We start from the raw sequence: 19,330 nt of genomic DNA, 5'->3' as shown, positions 1-19,330 counted from the left end.
GGACTAGAAGACCCCCAAGGTCCCTTCTGTGTAAACTAAGGGTCTCTTCTACCACTAGTTTTTTGCTTGGTCTTATTATATTTGGATCAAGCCTGATAAGAGATTGGATAGCCCAGGGGTAGGAAAAGTTGGTTCTTCTATGACTTGTGGACTTCAACTCCCAGAATTCCGGAGCCAATCATGCTATCTGAAGAATTCAGAATGCTGGCTGGGGAATTCTGGGAGTTGAAGTCCAGATATCTTCAAGTTGCCAAGGCTGGGAAACACTGTTATAGAGGATGTAGTAGAGAAGAAATACGAGATATAGGAGAGACTATAGGACAGTGGATGGAAGGCACTCTAGTGCGCTTATGTACGCCCCTCTTAGGAATCTGGAGAGGTCAACCATGGGCAGTCTAAGGGTAAAATGTTGGGGGTTAAGGGATGATACTACGGAGACCGGTAATGAGTTCCACGCTTCAACAACTCGATTACTAAAGTCGTATTTTTTACAGTCAAGTTTGGAGCGGTTAATATTAAGCTTGAATCTGTTGTGTGCTCTTGTGTTGTTGTGGTTGAAGCTGAAGTAGTCTTTGATAGGCAGGACATTGCAGCACATGATCTTGTGGGCAATACGTAGATCATGTTTAAGGCATCGTAGTTCTAAGCTTTCAAGACCCAGGATTGTAAGCCTAGTTTCGTAGGGAATTCTGTTTCGGGTAGAGGAGTGAAGGGCTCTTCTGGTGAAGTATCTTTAGACATTTTCGAGGGTGTTAATGTCCGAGATGCGGTATGGGTTCCAAACAGATGAGCTGTATTCTATTCTATTCTCTTCTGTACACTGAGAGCATATGCACCAAAGACAAATTCCTTGTACTGTATGTCCAATCACACTCGGCCAATAAAAAATTCTATTCCCTTTCATTCTATTCTATCCAATATTCTAACATTTCAGGAGATTAACAAGCCTCCTTTCCCCCATGACTAAACAAGGAGTTCATAATATTTTTTTAAAAAACAAACATTTTAAAAAATAGTTAAAAAGCAGGGATAGTACTTAAAAATCATTTATCTTCTGCATGTTGGCATCCATACCATTTACCTCAGTAAATCAGGCTAAACTTAATTTAAACCCCTGTCTTAAAATAAGTTCTATGAAAAATAACCCAAACAATTATTTTGCCATAAAACTTTTCAGTTAAGGATTTCACCACTTAAGAGTCACAAAAATTAAAATAAACATACTGTAATTATCCTACTATAAATTAACAGAGTTGGCAGGGGTCTTGTGGGTCATCTAGTCCAACCCGCTCTCCCAAGCAGGAAACCCTCACCATTTCTGACAAATTATTTTGTATTATTTTGTATTACATGTACAGACGTGCTTGGCATTAAAAAAAATCCTTCCTATAATTATTATTAATAATAATAATAATTAATAATTATTGAATATTAGCTATTAAAATTGATAGAACCATAGTCCATAAAATAAATAAAAAGGTTAAAATAGGGACTTTTTTTGACCTCCCCAAGCCCTTTCCCCTGGATGGACTACAAAGCCCCTCATCGCCTCACCCCAGGGGATGGGAGCTGTGGTACCGGCCTGCACGTCACTCAAAAACACGCTTCGAGCTCTCATTGGCCGCGCCTCCAGCAAGCTCCGCCTTCCCCCGCCCACCCTGGCGGGTTTCGCCTTATTCCCTTGGAGACGGTTGCGAGGAAGAAGAGCGAGGGGGAAAGGAAGAAAAAAAAAGTGGTGCCCTAGGCGCATGCGCGCCGAGGCGAGAGACGCTAGCGCGGCGTCGTCGTCCAGGTCTGGTGCGCCCAGTGAGGTCGTTCGGGCGCGCCCCCTTGGGGCGCGGCGCCCCGCCCTTTCCCTAGGAGAAGCACCGCGCGTGCGCACACGCTTCACCCCTCGCCTCTATCGCCTCAGACGGCGGGAGCGCGCCCGCCGTGCTCGGGCGCTCGTCCCCGCCTCGCCCTCCCGTCTCCGCCGTCCCTCTAGGGTGGGCCGCGGCCCCCTCCGGCCTGGGCGCGGCCTGCGAGGCGGCCATGGAGTAGCCGGGGGAAAAGGCCGACGCAAGGTGAGAGGGGTGAGAGAGAGAGGGGGGGAGGAGCTGCCCCCCCTTTTACCGTGAGGGGAGGGGGGAGGGGCAGAGTTACCCCTCCTTTTCCGCGAGGGGAGGGGCCTTGGCAGCGGGGGGGGCGTCCCCAACCCGCTAAGGGTGAGCCCCCCCTCACGAAAGCGGCCTGGCCTGCTTGTGTGGAGGGGGGGCAGAGATATATTATTGGGGTGTGTGTAGGGGAATGCCTATCCAATGCATTCAGGCCCATAAGATCCCCCCCATTAATTTTGGGGGGGGGGCTCTTTGCAGGGAAAACTCTGCATACAGGGCATGTCTATTTGGGGGAGGTGGTTTTTGATGGTGGGGGGAGTGGTTGTGATTTATATAGGGACGTTGGGGGGAGGAGGAATGGGTGAGCCCCTCCCTCACGAAAGCGGCCTGGCCTGCTTGAAGGTAGTGGGGGGGAAGAGATATATCATTGGGAGGGGGGAGGAGAGTGCCTATCCAATGCATTCAGCCCTATAAGATCCCCCCCCCAACTAATTTGGGGTGGAAGCTCTTTGCAGGCAAAACTCTGCAAATAGGGCATGTCTATGGGGGGGTGATTTTTGATGGTGGGGGGAGAAGAGATTGGTTTATATGGGGACTGGGGGGAATGGATGGGTTTTTTCCTTTTTTGCTTCACCCCCTTTCTCTCCCCCCCCTTTCAGGGGTGCGGAAGAGGGGGGCTTTAAAAAGTGATGGCCTGCAAGCAGCCACTTTCTATTGTCTGGAGCCCTTTGCAAGAGTGGGTGGGTTTTGTTAAGGCCATAAGAAGGGGGAGGATCTCTAATAGGGGGGGTGGCAAAGTGACAGCCAGGAGGGTGTGTGTGGTTATTGTGTGCATAGAGGAGAGGGGCTGATAGGGCATTAGGAGGGAGCAAAAGTGGGGTGGTGGGGGGAAGAGATCCTCCAAGCCTGGGTGTTGGCAATTAATGTGTCAATTTCATTCCTTTTTAAGTCAGTTTCACTGCTAGGGTGGAGGTCCTTGTTTGTTGTTTTCTCCTTTTTCTTTCTCTTTCTCCTCCTCCTCCTCCTCTTCCTCTTCTTCCTTCTCTTCCTCCACCTCTTTCTTCTTTTCTGTCCCTTCTTTCTCTTCTTCTTCCACCTCCTCTTCTTCCTTCTCCTCTTCCCCTTCTTTCTCTTCCTCTCCTTGTCTTTTTTCTCTTCCCCTTCTTCTTTTCTTCTTCTTCCTCCCCCTCCTCCTCCTTCTCTTTCCCTTCTTTCTCTTCCTCTCCTTGCCTTTTTTCTCTTCCCCTTCTTCTTCTCCTCCTCCTCCTCTTCCAAGGGGTGAAGGAACCACAATCAACACACAAAGGCAAAAAATAAACAGCCTTTGGAAGGCGTGGAGTTAAAACCAACCAAGCAAAGCAATAAAAACCCAATAATAAAAATATGCTTGGTTGGATCCAAGCAGAAATTGATTAGTTGGGTATTAAGACCAGGGAAAACTTGGTGGGTGGGGGGAGAGAAAGGATAGAATTTGTGTGATTTGTACACGTAGTGTGTATCTGTGAAGGTGTAGCAGAACTTTCAAGGACCCGCTAGGCTTTAGGCAGCAGAGGGTGATGGTTAGTACAAGGGAGAAACCTGGATCTGTGATTTTTCCCCCTTCAAATCAAGAAAAGGCATTAACGAAAAGTGATAAGACACATGTCTCTCTTTTTTTGCATTTAAATAAATACGGATAGATGTGTTCTTTTTATATTTGGCTACTTTTAAAAAATCTGGAATTATGCTTGTGGGAAGGAGAGGCAAAGGGGCCCACAGTTGGATAAAAGGGCCTAACGTGAACAAGGATGGGGTGAATATTGGTGTGTGTAGTGGAAGATGGTGAATGAAACAGGAGGCCGTCCTACCGTAGGTCTCAATAAAAGAGAATATTTGTAGCTCAGCGTTCACACGAGGGGCTCCTTGGTGCTCTCCCACCTCTGCTCTGCCACAGATCATCTAGGACCCTCACTGTGAGGTCTCTTGAGGTGATAAGATTCTCTCCCCCCCCCAGTGGAAAAGGGGTTGTGACAGCAGTAAGGAGGGATCACAATAAGAATCAGCATTCATCCTTTTGAAGGTGGAAAGCAGGGCGTGCACGAACTGGGAGAGATTTTAGCAAAGTGTGGGGGGGAGGTAGTGAGATTGCAAAAAAAAATCCATCTGCGATCGAAGTGAAGCAAGGGATCTTGTCAAGATCTCCTTTGTTGCCTTTGTGGCTTTTTTGGGGGGGAGGGGAAAGGGGAGATTCAAGCCTTCTAGCAGGATCCCTTTTCCATTGATCGCCCCCCTCCCTCAAACATGCAGAAAAGGTAAGAAGGTTTTCCTCTTTTTTGCTTATTATCTTCTTGCTTCAAGTATTGGCAGCATCTGCTCCTTTGCAGCCAGCTGCTGATCCCTCTTAGGAGTAAGGATGAAGGGAACAGCAGGGTGTTGCTTTAGTCTAGTCTTTTACTGCTGCTGTCATTTGGGCGTCGAGGGGGGAATCGGATGATCGATGTTCCCTCTCTGGACCGGTGCATATTATTAGAGGTTGCTTCATTCATCGAAGCCAATATTGGGGGCAAAAGCAGAGGGATGAGACAGGATCTTATAAAGTAAGATGAACCTAATAACTGCCCTTACTGGGTTGGTGTGCTAGTTATCTCTATTAAGCTGGGGAGGATTTGTGCGATTTGTATACGTGGGATGTGTGTGTGTGTGTGATTAGCAGAACTTCCAAGAACCCACTAGGCCTGGTCTGTAGGTTTTAGACAGTGGCGATGGGTGGTTTTCAAACCAAGCTTTGTTGTCACCCACGATTGAACCTTTACAATGGGAAGAAAAATCCTCCCCTTCCTTCCCAAGTTTCTGGATGAATAGGAATCTGTGCCGGACTATCAGCTTGAATTTTGAATTGTCATTTCAAAAGGTTAGATTCCATTTCTCCCCTCTCCTCTCTCTCTCTTTCTCTTTTAAAATTATTGTTGTCATTGCAGATGGTGGATGTTGATATCGGTGCCGGTGGAGATAACACCAGGAGAAAAATGGATGCTCTTACGGATAGCAGCGCTGAGATTGTTCCGTTGGAACTCTATGATTCATCCCGAGCCAAAATAGCTGCTAATCTACAGTGGATCTGCGCAAAAGCTTACGGAATAGGTAAAAAAAAAATTATAGTTTAAAAAAATCCCCGTTGCAACGTTATTATTTTATCTCTTTCCTTTTTCCTTTCTCCACCCCGGCTTCTCCCAACTCCTCCTCCTTCTCAGGAAATGGGTTGGGAATGATGCTTTAAAAAAAAAAATCAGCAAACTGCTTTCCCTCCATGCTTTGCCCAAACTTTGGTGTACACCCCCTTTCTTGTCGCGAATGGCCTGTAGTTTTAAGTGCAGAACACCCTGCCGTGCCGTTGTTTATTTTGTTTTGTCTTGCCAAGCTGTGTTCTCCCACACACTTAAAAAGGCCTGTGGGAACCCAGTGTTTGTAGGACTTTTAACTCTGCAAGTCTTCTTCTATTTTTTTGGCAGATGCATGCTACTTAGTTTGCGAGGGTTCCTAACTAATTAGATTTTTTTAAAATAAAAATCTTGTGGTATGCAGAAGGTCAGTCGGTCACCTTAGGAAAAACAAAATTGCAACATTTGGATCCTAGGACAAAGTGGTGTGAAAGCCACCGATGCGTGGGATTCTTAGGTGGGATTCTGAGCGGTGTGTGTATAAAAATAAAGGGAAGCTAGGGATGGAAAATATCTTACTGATGTACTCCTGTGTTAGCCTGAAAGTGGATGTTGGGACTTTTCCAATTCCCCCCCCCCCCTTCTCTCTAAGGTGCTTTGCCAACTTGTGTTTTGCATTGCAGTAAATTCTTTTCGTCCTCTTTGATGTCTTGCTTTCTGTCTTTTGAGTACAGGCTTCTAGCTGTTTATTAGTACAGTGTTTCTAACAAAACGTGAACTAGAAACATAGAAACAGAAGACTGACGGCAGAAAAAGACCTCATGGTCCATCTAGTCTGCCCTTATACTATTTCCTGTATTTTATCTTACAATGGATATATGTTTATCCCAGGCATGTTTAAATTCAGTTACTGTGGATTTACCAACTACGTCTTCTGGAAGTTTGTTCCAAGGATCTACTACTCTTTCAGTAAAATAATATTTTCTCATGTTGCCTTTGATCTTTCCCCCAACTAACTTCAGATTGTGTTCCCTTGTTTTTGCGTTCACTTTCCTATTAAAAACACTTCCCTCCTGAACCTTATTTAACCCTTTAACATATTTAAATGTTTCGATCATGTCCCCCCTTTTCCTTCTGTCCTCCAGACTATACAGATTGAGTTCATTAAGTCTTTCCTGATACTCCTATTTTACCCCAAAATAAAACATCCTCTGATAATAAGCCCAATTGGCCTATAAGGTAATAAGGGCGTATTTCAGGATTCAGAAAAATATTAGACAGAGTCTTATATTTGGGAAACACGGTAGGTATTTTATTTATTTATTTATTGTATTTATGTGCAGCTCACTCCGAAAGGACTCTGAGCGGCTAACAATCGGAATAAATACAACAATAGAAACAGTTAAAATCTAATAATAAAAATCAATAATAACAATAATATAAAAAACATACATACTTGCAATCAGCCTAATTCCAGGCTGGAATTAGGTCCTAATGCCGGAAAAGCCAGGTCTTAACAGCTTTCCAGAAGACCGGTAGGGTAGAGATAATGCGGATCTCTGGAGGCAGTTGGTTTCAAAGGGTCGGAGCTGCCACAGAGAAGGCTCTTCCCTGAGGTCCTGCCAACCGATATTGTTTGGCGGATGGGACCCGGAGTAGGCCAACTCTGTGGGCCCTTATTGGCCGCAGCGAGGTATGAGGCAGGTGGCTGTCCCGTAAATAATCTGGCCCTGAGCCATTTAGGGCTTTAAAGGTGATAACCAACACCTTGAATTGTGTTTGGAAACCGACTGGCCACCAATGCAGCGTGCGTAAAGTTGGTGCACGCGCTGCTGCATTCTGCACCACTGTAATTCAGAGTTACAGAGATCCCCTTAATCTAACTCTTAATTTGCCAACTGATCTAAAGGCTCAACGAATTAACATTAGCTTGCTTTGTAGTAGGGCTAATAATGCAGCATATTTCTACAGGCAGGTTTGTTTGTTTGTTTCCCAGTGCAGTACCTTTCTCTATACAAATTGTGTTAGATTAAAATTAGGTGATTAAAAACAAAAGAAGTTCACCCCAGCATAGTCTGTTAGAGCAGTTAAGATGAAGAAGGCTTGCATCCTTCCATAATTACAGTTTGTCTGCTGGGATATTCTGATTTTCAGAACTGTAGCGTGTAGGTTGTAGCCACTGATCAGTAAACGTTGTGTTTATGTTTACCTTCCATGGGAACTAGGAAACTAGGCTTGAATGATAGCAGAGTTATGAACCTATCTGCTGGGGTTCCCGATCGTTTCATTTTACGGAGCCCAGTTGAGTGGATTTTGGAATTTTATTTCAGAATTTCCCCCAAAACAATTGGCCAAATTTCTTTAGCCTTTCAGATAATTCTTATAATTTCTGTCAATGGTTTCAGATGTTGGATAAAGTGGTGTAGGGTTTGGACTAGAAGACCTCCAAGGTCCCTTCCAACTCTTATTCTATATTCTGTCAATTTGCATCTGGTTAATCGCAAAAAAAATCAGATTTGATGTTTGGCTTTAAGGCTTATGTCCTTCCTCACCCCAAAAAAGTATTAAGGATTTAAAATTAAGGATTTGCTATTTGAGAAGAATAAAAAGAGAAACCTGTAAATTTTGCCCAGTGTTAAAAGATCTTGGTAGAATGCATAAATCTGTATGGGACTTTAATGTGTTATAAATTTTAAGGGAAACTTTGTTTTATAATACTGCGTTCATCTGGTTTGTGGCAAAAAAAGGTTAAGGGGGTATTTCACCCATTTTCTTAGCATCCTCTTTAACATGAGAAAGTTCATAGAGAGACTAGGACAGTGATAGGGAAACTTTTCCATACCGAGTGCTGAAAAGGTAGTGCGGAAACATTGTGCTTGCCTGCACATTGGGATCGCGCTCCAGAAAAGCCGTACTTCTGGATTCTAGTGCACATGCGCACTCAAAGATTAGCTGCCCAGCGTGCATGCGCAGAGTGGGTTTTGGCACTGCTGTGTGCGTGCGAAGGGATCATGCCCTGTAAAAGCTGAACTTCCATGTTCTGGCACGCATACGCAACCAACAATCAGGTGGCCGGCGTGCATGCGCACACTGGTTTTTGGCACTGCCGCTCGCACTAAAGACAGCTAATCATTGCGGGCACATGCACACCCGAAACCCAGAAGACACACAGGCAAGGCTACGTGTGCTGGACGACATGGCTTTGCGTGCCACTTTGGACATGCGTGCCACAGCTTCACTATCACGGGACTAGGATATATTCGTAATTGAACCACTTAATTCCTTTTAACTCATGCCAACCAAGGTGAAGTTCTGCAAGATTTAGGAAACAGATTTATCTCTCCCACTCTTTCATAAAGTATTAAACGATGGCTCGGTGTTCTAAATAGAATAGATTAGAATAGAATAGAATAGAATAGAATAGAATTTTATTGGCCAAGTGTGATTGGACACACAAGGAATTTGTCTTGGTGCATATGCTCTCAGCGTACATAAAATAAAATATACATTTGTCAAGAATCATGTGGTACGACACTTAATGATTGTCATAGGGGTCAAATAAGCAATGAAGAAGCAATATTAATAAAAATCTTAGGATATAAGCAACAAGTTACAGTCGTACAGCCAACATGGGAGGAAATGGGTGATAGGAATGATGAGAAAAACTAGTAGAATAGAAGTGCAGATTTAGTAGAAAGTCTAACAGTGTCTTCTAAAAATCTTCAGACTTAATTGTGTACTTCAGAAGAGTCTTAATTCAATTAGATATCTGTGCACCCTCACCCTAATTCATGATTTACTCCAGCATCTACTGTGTAACATTTGAATGGGTGCTGCAGAGCGTATAAATCACCTTCTGAGTTGTGTGTCCAATAGTAAATCTGTCTGTCTGTCTGTCTGTCTGTCTGTCTGTCTGTCTGTCTGTCTGTCTGTCTGTCTGTCTGTCTGTCTGTCTGTCTATCTATCTATCTATCTATCTATCTATCTATCTATCTATCTATCTATCTATCTATCTAATCAGATTTATATGTTGCCCCCTCCGACGAGTTGGAACGCCTTACAACATATAAAAAACAGCAACAATATCCTAAATCCAATATTAATATGAATTAACGTGTCTAAAACTTAAATTCATTTAAAATCAATCACTCTCATTCATACAATCAAGCGTGCATTCCATTCATCGGCCAGGGGCTGATAATCTAATGGCCCCAAGCCTGTCGGCACAAATGGGTCTTCAGGTTCTTGCGGTTCTTGCGAGGAGGGTGGGGTCAGTATGAATCTCTGGGAAGGAGCTGATTCCAGAAGGCTGGGGCTGCCACAGAGAAGGCTCTTCCCCTAGGCCCCACCAAGTGAGATTGTCTAGTTGACGGGACCTGGAGAAGGCCAACTCTGTGGGGCCTGACCGGTCGCTGGGGCTCATATGGCAAAAGGTGGTCCCGTAAGTAATCTGGTCCAATGCCATGTAGGGCTTTATAGGTCATAACCAACGCTTTGAATTGCGTTCGGAAACCAATTGGCAGCCAATGCAGCCCGCGGAGTGCTGGAGAGACATGGGTTTAGCTAGGGAGGCTGCATTCTGCACGATCTGTAGTTTCCGAACGCTCTTCAAAGTTAGCTCCAAGTAGAGAGCATTGCAGTAGTTGAACCTCGACTTTTGTGAGGGTTTTTGTCTTGCACTCACACAAGAGCTCGCAGGATGGGAAAACCAGTATCTTAAGCAGCTTCTTCGGGATGAAACAAGGCGAACAAGCTGAAACATAAACCCTGAAAAGGTGCTGGGAAAGCCTGCAGATCTGGATAAAGGTGTTGAACTAGTTTGCGGTGGGGTTGTTGTCCCTCCTGGCCTTGGGGACTTCATTTCTTGCTGCGGTTTCCAGGAATTTTGCCAGTTGCAGTTTTGTCTCCGTGTAGAAATTCATGCATTATATAAACTAGGCGACTGAGATTGCTCAGGTATGTAAATGTAAGCATAAATCAAAATGCAGTAGTCTAGCAAGTTGCTTTTGAAGTTTTGATTTGATAAAGCCAGCGTGTTTATAATGCTGGATGAGAATGGACCCTAAAAGTGACTTTTTAGATCATTCTGTTTAAATCCTAGCCTTACCCAACAAATAGTTGAGGGGAAAAAATTGGAAGAGAGAGAGCTGCATCGTATTTTTGCAAAAAAAAAAGAAAAAAAGAGTGGAATTTGTATTGATATTAAAAGAATGATGCTGTTTGGATCAAACTTGGGATGAGCGGACTGTCCTGTCTCTTCCACATCCCATCCGAAGCGCAGGCTTTTAAATGATAAATTCCCTGAAAATTGGCTCTATTGAGCCGTCTACATTTTATAATTTGCTTTGCAGGTTTCTTCCCTATTGTTTTGATGCCAAATATTACTATGGCTCCCGGGGAATGTTCTGGGCCTGAGTTCTCCTTATTATAGCATAGCATTTAGACTTATATACTGCTTCCTAGTGCTTTTCCAGGCCTCTCTAAGCCGTTTACAGAATCAGCCTATCGCCCCCAACAATCTGGGTCCTCATTTGACCCACCTCGGAAGGATGGAAGGCTGAGCCAACCTTGAGCCGGTGGTGAGATTTGAACTGCTGAACCACAGCTAGCAGTTAGCTGAAGTAGCCTGCAGTGCTCCACTCTTAACCACTGCGCCACCGCGGCTGTTTGCTGATTTATTTGCTAATCACTATCTCTTCCAGGCCACTGTTACTGCTACTATTTTATACACCGTTAACTTCCAGCAATTGCACACATTCAGCCCTTCCAGGTTTCTTTTGGCTTTCCCTTTGATCCAAATGGATTTCTGATCCGTTTGCTAAGGCAGCTCCTTTGGATTGAGTCCCATTAGATCAAAGCTTTCAAGATTTCCCACTGATTGGGCCTGCAGGAGGTGAAGGATGGGTGGACCCAATAGTACAGATTTCCCAAACATGGGTTTATTTATTTCATTTACAGTGGTACCTCTACTAAGAACTTTTCTAGATAAGAACCAGGTGTTCAAGATTTTTTGCCATTTCTCAAGAACCATTTTCTACTTACAAACCCGAGCCTCCGAAACTGTAACCGGAAAAGGCAGGGAGAAGCCTCCGTGGGGCCTCTCTAGGAATCTCCTGGGAGGAAACAGGGCCAGAAAAGGCTGGGAGAAGCCTCCGTGGGGCTTCTCTAGGACTCTCCTGGGAGGAAACAGGGCTGGAAAAGGCGGGGAGAAGCCTCCATGGGGCCTCTCTAGGAATCTCCTTGGAGGAAACAGGCCCTCCGCCCTCCCTGTGGTTTCCCCAATCGCACACATTATTTGCTTTTACATTGATTCCTAAGGGGAAAATTGCTTCTTATTACAAACTTTTCTACTTAAGAATCTGGTCACGGAATGAAGTTCGTAAGTAGAGGTACTATTTGTCAAGTGTGTATATGATTACAGGCAAAGTATAGGCAGGATTGTGAATATATAAGGTGTACAAGCATGGTTATGAGTACATGATATTTTACACAAACATGGGGACATTAGGACAGGAATGGCAGGCAGGTTGGTTATATACTGGGAAATAGGAGAATTTGAGTTCTAACCCTTTTAAGACCAACTTGATAGATGAGCTGGAGATATTGAGGAGGGAGAGTCATTCTGAAGAGCAGTTGTGTTCCTGAGTATTGGATTGATAGGTTGGTTTAGCCGAGCATTATTTACCACACGTATTCCAAAATGACTTTTCCGCCTCATTGATTGATTGTTTGATTGATTGATTGATTGATTGAATTTATATGCTGACCACTTCTGAAGGACCCTGGGTGGCTTTGAGTCTTGGGTCATACAAAGCAATGTGTGTCCTATCCAGAATAAAAGAAAGGATTTTATTTTTCCTCCCCGGTCAGCTACAAGTTGCTGGTTCGGCTTTGTGGTGTGTCAACACCGTTCTCTTTTTGAGCTCGCTTGTCTTTTTCCTTTCAGACAACATCCCAGAGGAATTAAAAGATCCTTTTTATATAGACCAGTATGAGCAGGAACACATTAAGCCGCCTATCATCAAGCTGCTGTTATCCAGCGAGCTGTATTACCGTGTCTGCAGCCTCATCCTCAAGGGGGACCAGGTGGCGACGCTACAGGGGCACCACTCGGTCATCCAGGCGCTCTCTCGGAAAGGGATTTACGTCATGGAGAGCGACGACACCCCTGTGTCCGAATCCGATCTCAGCTCTGCGCCAATCAAAATGGTGAGCTTCAGAAAAACCAGGAGTCAAACTCCGCAACGCCATTTTTCCACTGTCTCTCTGTTTCCCCTCGTAGATCCAGGGGTGGGCTTCAAAAAATTTACCAAAGGGTTCTCTGTTGCTGGATGGGTGAAGCCAGGGTAAGTGTGGCCTAGGCCTCTTGCACGAGGACGGGACGCGGGGAGTTTTTGCCCTTCCTGGACTCCGGAGGCTTTCTTTGAGCTTCCAGGATGGTGAAAATGGCCTCCCCAGGCTCCAGGAGCGCCTCCATGGGGTCTCTCTAGGAATCTCCTGGGAGGAAACAGGGCAGGAAAAGGTGGGGATAAGCCTCCGTGGGGTCTCTCTAGGAATCTCCTGGGAGGAAACAGGGCAGGAAAAGGTGGGGATAAGCCTCCATGGGGCCTCTCTAGAAATCTCCTGGGAGGAAACAGGGCCGGAAAAGGTGGGGAAAAGCCTCCGTGGGGCCTCTCTAGAAATCTCCTGGGAGGAAACAGGGCCTCCACCCTCCCTGTGGTTTCCCCAATCACACACATTATTTGCTTTTACATTGATTCCTATGGGAAAAATGGCTTCTTCTTACAAACTTTTCTACTTAAGAACCTGGTCATGGAACGAATTAAGTTCGTAAGTAGAAGTACCACTGTACTCTGAAAAATAGGGTACCTGCAACCAAAATTGGCCACGTGGGGGGCTCCTGGGAGGGGGTGGGTGGTTGGGGAGTGGATTTGGGGGTTCTCCAAACTGCGCAGAATCTTAGCTAGAGGTTCTCCCGAACTCTTTCGAACCCCCAGCAGCCCATCCCTGCATAGATGCCGGAAATGGTGCCAGTCCTAAATTGGCCAACCCCTTTTCTCTATCTTTTGGAGAAGGGGATTAAACCTGACATGGTGTGTGGTTTTTTTCTTCTTCCCTGGCCCTGTAGAGTCCTCACATGGCCATGATCGACGCTCTCATGATGGGTTACACCGTAGAGATGATCAGCATTGAGAAAGTCGTGGCCAGCGTCAAGTGTTTTTCTACGTTCAGTGCCTCGAAGGAGTTGCCCTACGACCTGGAGGATGCGATGATATTCTGGATTAACAAGGTAAATCAGGAGCCCATTGGATGTGGACATCTCTGGTTATTGGTGGACGTAAAGTGTGGGACCGGCAAGTAGGGTACAATTTGCAGATTATTTGTGGGACCATCTTCTCCCTCACACTTCCCAGAGATAGGTTAGAGCCTACATGGTTGGCCTTCTCCAGGTCCCATTGGCCAAACAGTGCCGATTGGTGGGACCACAAGGGAGGGCCTTCTCTGTGGCGGCTCCAGCTCTCTGGAACCAGCTACCTCCGGAGATCTGCACCGCCGCTACCCTCCTAGCCTTCCAAGCCTTAAAAACCTGGCTTTGCCGGCGGGCTTGGGGCCGTTGAGAAATAGCATCTAGCTCCAGCCCAGAAGGATGAATGTTTTTATTAATGGGTTTTTATACTGTTTTTATACTATTTTATTGGTTGAATACCGTGAGTCCAAAAGGAGTTGGGCAGCTTATAAATCCAATAAATTAAATTAAATTAAATTAATTCTAATATTACGAGAGCTGTGGGGGGGGGAAGTGTTTCTGGGCTGTAACTTTACCTAACTTTGTAAGAAAAGTCACCTTGGTTCTAAGCAGCAGGAACGATAAACCTTGGATAAGCATAAAGCTTGGATAAATAAAATTAGCCAGCGCAAGAGAGTTAAGAGGTGCAAAAACTGAAAGGGTAAAAAAAAAAATCATCTTCTTGTACTTATATTTTCAGAAAATAAGTGTGTAAGCAGAGATATTGGACTTAATTTTGAAAACGCATTAGAAATTAAGAAGGAAATAAAACGTAGGAAATCCATTACTTTACTTAGATCCAGGAGTAATTTTCTTTTCATGGCTTGGGGGCTGATTTGTGTCTTGGAAATGGTGCCTATATCTGAAAAGAGGGGGGGGGGGAGTATTTGGGGCATCTGAATTGCTAGGAAATTTGAAGCTGCTAATTATATTTGATTGCCATCTGGATTGGGTTGTAAGAAAAAGAGAGTGAAGCACACAGAATTGTGGATAGCCAGAATAGCCCCTGGGGAGATTGAGAAGACAGGAAGCAGTGACAAAGCCTTGGATTTTGGCAGCTAAAACAAAAACCAGGGAAAGAAATACAGTTGCCCTCATTACCTCCCCCCCCTCCTGCTCTTTTAGGTGAACCTAAAAATGAGAGAGATCACAGAAAAGGAGATTAAATTAAAACAGCAATTACTGGAAAGCCCAGGTCATCAAAAGGTAAAGTACGTGGGATGAAATGGGACGTTCAATTGATTCATGTGACTGTGACTTGGAAGCAAACCTCATTGTTTTTCTATCTCCCTTTGCTTTTATATAAATAGAATTTATTATCCTGTCTTGCATCTCTTCTACAAAATTGCTTTGTGTTTCCCCTGCTCTTAATTTCTCTCTCTCTCTCCCTCTCTCTCTCTCCCCCCTTCTTTTTTTCTTCCTTCCTTCCTCTTTTCTGATGCTTCCCTCCCTTCCTTTTTTCCTCTTTTCCTCCCTCCCTCTCTACCTCCTTCAACTTATCTCTCCCTCCATCCCTTCCTTCCCTGATTCTTCCCTCCTTTTCTTCCTCTCTCCCTCTTTCATCTTTTGCTTCCCTCCCTTCCTTCTTCCCCCCCCTCCCTCCTTCCTCCCTCCCTTCTTTCTTTCCTAGTTCCCATGTATATGGAATGATTACAATACTTAAGAGGTTTCACTCATGGTCTGCTGAGGTGCCATGGTTTCAGAATGAATGGAATTTGGAGGAATTTATTTTACACTGCATTTAGTTTATATTTGTCCTATATTTCAGGATTTCTTTAAACAATACTTGTTAATTGTATCTTGTTTAAGCTTTGATATTTCTTATTGTGGTGGGGGGATGTAGTCTTGAGGCAGAGGTGAGTGGGAGGTTTTAACATTTGCTGAGAAGGCCTTGTAGGTTTATATTTATAATAGACCTTGATTTGATGCCACTTGGATCTTCTCAAATAAAGTAACATCTATAGCAGTGGTTTCTCAACCTGTGGTTTACAGACACCGGGGGACCCCCAATTTCATGGGGCCCACGAAGGCTTGGAGAAATATTATAATTTAAATCTCGAGTTAAACCTTGGGAGGGTTCGGTGGCCACAAAAGTTATTTAAAGGGTCCCGCAGTCAAGGAAAGATTGAGAACCACTGCTCTGTAGAATTATATTCAGAAGAATTGGTGGTGCATGCATTACAATCCTTTCCTTCTTTTGTCCCTTTTAAGTATTAGATGTCACTAACCTGTGCCATTTACACTTCCAGCATTAGAATATTTGGGAAGCACGAAGCACAGTGACCACAACAGTGGGTGTGCAATTTCTTAAGTTCCTGCCGAGATATTCTTAACTGGGGTGGAAAAGGCGGCTGTCCAACTTTCATATTGCACAGTCGGGCTTTTAAAGGAGCTGCTAAAAGAGATCTCTCTTCATGCAACCCTCAAAAGATGTTGGTGTGTCTTTGAGTCTCTTAAAAAAAAAACCACAACCCTTCCCTGTGTGTCAAAAACCGTTTGCAATATGAAAGGACGGTCCGGGTGAGGCTCGTGTAAAATTTGCTTGTAACATGCTCTGATGTTCTTCTCCTTATCCCTGCCTTTCCATCCACCCTGCTACCCGAACAGTCTCCTTCAAAATGGTATTGGAAATTAGTGCCTGTAAGTCAATTCATTCTGTACAAAGAGTTGTCAATCACTAAAAAAATCCACAAACCCATTGGCTTCTCATCGGTCTTTTGATTTGCTTCCATTCAAAGCGCCGCCTTCCACCGTTCGTAACTTTTTTTTTCCTCGGCTCCGGGCGTTCTTTTTAAACGGTGAAAATACGAGGTTTCATTTCACGATTCGACGTACTGTAACCTGCAGCGTCCGTCACTAGGCAGATTTCATGATGCCGAAACTCTAGAAAGAAAGGCAAGAAAACTTCTAGATTGTCCATTCTATTTCGAAGGACTCTTCATTAAGGTGAAGCTGGTCAGTTTAAAGTAATTTGGGCTTGGGGGCATTGCTCAGTATATGTGGATTTACATAGCTTATTTTGGAAAACTTAAATTGTAGTAAAAAGTCCATCTCCTCCCCCCCCTCTAAATTCTTGCATATTATTATCTCGGTCCACTAAATCAAAATGAAACATGTGAAGTATTAGCACCACTTTATAAATCCTTAGTAAGATCACTCCTGGAATAGTGCATCCAGTTTTGGTCACAATTAAAAAAAAAAGATGTTGAGACTTTGGAAAAAGTGCCAAAAAAAAGGGAAAGAAATTAAATTATTAAGGACTTGGAGGCAAACAATGAATGAAGAATGTCTAGTCTAATGAAAAGAAAGATTAAGGATGACATAACAACAGTATTCCAGTATTTGAGGGGCTGCCACAAAGATTAGGAGATTAATTTATTTTCCAAAGCACTAGAAGACTTCCAAGGTCCCTTCCAACTCTGTTATTCTAAGGCAAGACGAGAAACAATGGATGAAAACTAACTGAGGAGAGAAGCAACTTTGGAATTAAGGAGAAACATCCTAACAGTGGAGACAATTTGAACAGCTTGCCTTCAAAAGTTATCGGTACTCCATCATTGGAAGTTTTAAAGAAAAGTATAGTGTCTCTTTCTTGAGAAGGGAGTTGGACTGCAACACCTCCAGAGTCACTTATAAGATCTAACTATACAGTTCTTGTAGAAAAAAAGAACTCTTCGGTGTTTTATTAAGACTGATTCCCAATTTGACCCTAGTTAGAGTTGCTATTTTTTGGTGGGGTTCCACACAACATTTGCAAATGGACAAGGGCTGTTTCAACGTGGTCCTTTTACATCTTGCTCACTTTCTCCCCAGTCTTCTTTGATCCTATACTTGCTGTATTAAACTGGAAGTTAGAAATCCAGCTGCCCTATGGCGTATTGTCATAAAATACCCTGTTTCAGAACAGCATTATTGACAGAACGCTCAGGGTTTTCATAAATGTTGACTTGGACTGTTTCTGATACCAGGGCGTAGGGTGCTAATTAAGATTAGCGAGCCATGGTCGAGATTTTTGGAAGAGTAACTGCCAGCCCGAGGCTACCTCCAGCTTGTAAACATCGGGTTACAAATAAGTTTATTTAGCACAGCGTAAGCGCCCCTAAAACAGTCCATTGATTCTTTCTCTCAAGCCAATGCAGAAGTTGGTGATAAATTAACGGCTTGACACAATATCTATGTAAGGCCTGATATTGATGGGAACTTGGGAGGGGTGATTTTCACGAGGGAACAGATGCAGCCAAAAAGCATTCTTTCGAGGAGTTCAAGGCCATCCCATGCCCACCCACCTGGGCGGAAGCAGAAGGAGGACTGCCCACGCTGGCACAATCTGAGTGGGCAACATGATGGCTCCAGCAATAAATTGGAACTTTGAGGAGTGCTTTGACCCGGACTCTGACCTTGACTTTTAACCTGAATCTATCTTAAATTTTTTGAGAGAAGGCAGACTCTGCCTAGAGGTCAGCAAATTCTGTCTCTCCCAAACGATATTAGGTAGGGTACAAAAAGATTGCCACCCCATGCAAAAGTCCTTGCCGTTCACTGTGATTGCTAACATTAAATACAGTTTAGACCTCTCCAAAGGAAGGCTACAGTTCAGGAAGAATCCTTCGAATCTTCTAAGAAGGCCCTGCAATTTGAACAGAAATCTCAATTCCCGTTTTGCTGCTTTGGCTTTTGTGAAAAAAGAGGGGCTAGATCGAGGACTTTAAACCTACCGGTTCACCTTACTGTGGGAAATAATTGTGCTCAAGATTTAACGTAACATTAAATTGAAATTATATGAATGTTGCTCATATAATTTCCTAGGGGCTGGAGTTCTCGCCTCACATTCAGAAGGCGGTGAGTTTAATCCTAAGTAGAACATAGCTGTTTCTCTCTCTGGGCACACTGAAAATATTTCTGCTGAACAAAACTCCGCATTGGCGACTGTAAGGTCATCCAGCCATTAAAACACTCAGATAGCTCTGTTAAATTGCCCAGACTCCACCCGCAAGGGATTATGGGGTCGTTAAAAGAAGATGATTAAAATTGAATTTATATATGATTTCTGGTTGCCATCTTTTAGCTTGCAACGATGGCGATAATTTTTGCTTAAGACTGATGCTGTGCATGCCTTACGAAGCACATGATACGTACATCTAGTGACTTATGCTCCATGGTACAGTATGATTCACATTACACAACAATTTGTGGAAAGCCTCAGGCTGAATGAAAAAGCAAGTCTTTGCAAAAGTATCTTATCACAATTCAAATGTTTGTAGGGGACATTTGTCCTATGAATTAAGTTATATTCCTCAGTCCCGTCCCCCCGTCCCTCGCAATATGATTTTGAAATTTTGTCAAACCTTCTTAACCTCTTGCCTAGCTGATACCAATTTTCAGATTCAATACTGATTGTGATGTTGCATTTTTCTGTTCTTCTCAGAGCTTTCAAACAGCCAAGATTGATTGGCAAAAATAATTTCTCAGCCCTAGCTTTCCTCAAATGTTTCATATGGAGACATGATAACCTTACTTAGCTGAATAGCAAATTTATGTTTTATGTTTTGGGTTACTCTAGAGAAAAATAGTTATAGCTCTGGTAAGTATCAGTTAAAAGGCTGTAAGATCTCAATATAATTTTATGAAGTGTTGCAATTTTTTTTTTTTACTTATTGTGCTTTTTCTGCTAAACCGGTGGAGCTTTCGGTTGCATTTTTTTCTTTTTTTTTGCAATATTTTATAGTGACCTTTGAAATGTAAATATTTAGATTAATATATTTATATATTTCAATAACATGCGAAGAATCTTTGGGGGTGCTTCATATGCT

The 19,330-nt window shown here is 43.7% G+C and overlaps 1 protein-coding gene across 1 annotated transcript in view; it reads left to right on the top strand.

Annotated features, from left to right (window-relative positions):
• The first annotated feature begins 1,709 nt into the window (after positions 1 to 1,709).
• CAMSAP1 (calmodulin regulated spectrin associated protein 1) overlaps positions 1,710 to 19,330 on the top strand; it is a 42,531-nt gene continuing 24,910 nt past the window's right edge. Inside the window, exons 1-5 of the mRNA XM_070758707.1 lie at positions 1,710 to 2,063; positions 5,054 to 5,216; positions 12,180 to 12,442; positions 13,362 to 13,523; positions 14,646 to 14,726. Coding sequence (XP_070614808.1) covers positions 1,749 to 2,063; positions 5,054 to 5,216; positions 12,180 to 12,442; positions 13,362 to 13,523; positions 14,646 to 14,726 — 984 coding nt within the window. The 5' untranslated portion in view covers positions 1,710 to 1,748. The remainder of the gene's footprint in view (positions 2,064 to 5,053; positions 5,217 to 12,179; positions 12,443 to 13,361; positions 13,524 to 14,645; positions 14,727 to 19,330) is intronic.

This window comes from Erythrolamprus reginae, chromosome 8, assembly GCF_031021105.1.
Source record: "Erythrolamprus reginae isolate rEryReg1 chromosome 8, rEryReg1.hap1, whole genome shotgun sequence".
In the NCBI taxonomy this organism is placed as follows: domain Eukaryota; kingdom Metazoa; phylum Chordata; class Lepidosauria; order Squamata; family Dipsadidae; genus Erythrolamprus; species Erythrolamprus reginae.
This window is presented reverse-complemented; position numbering and strand designations above follow the sequence as displayed.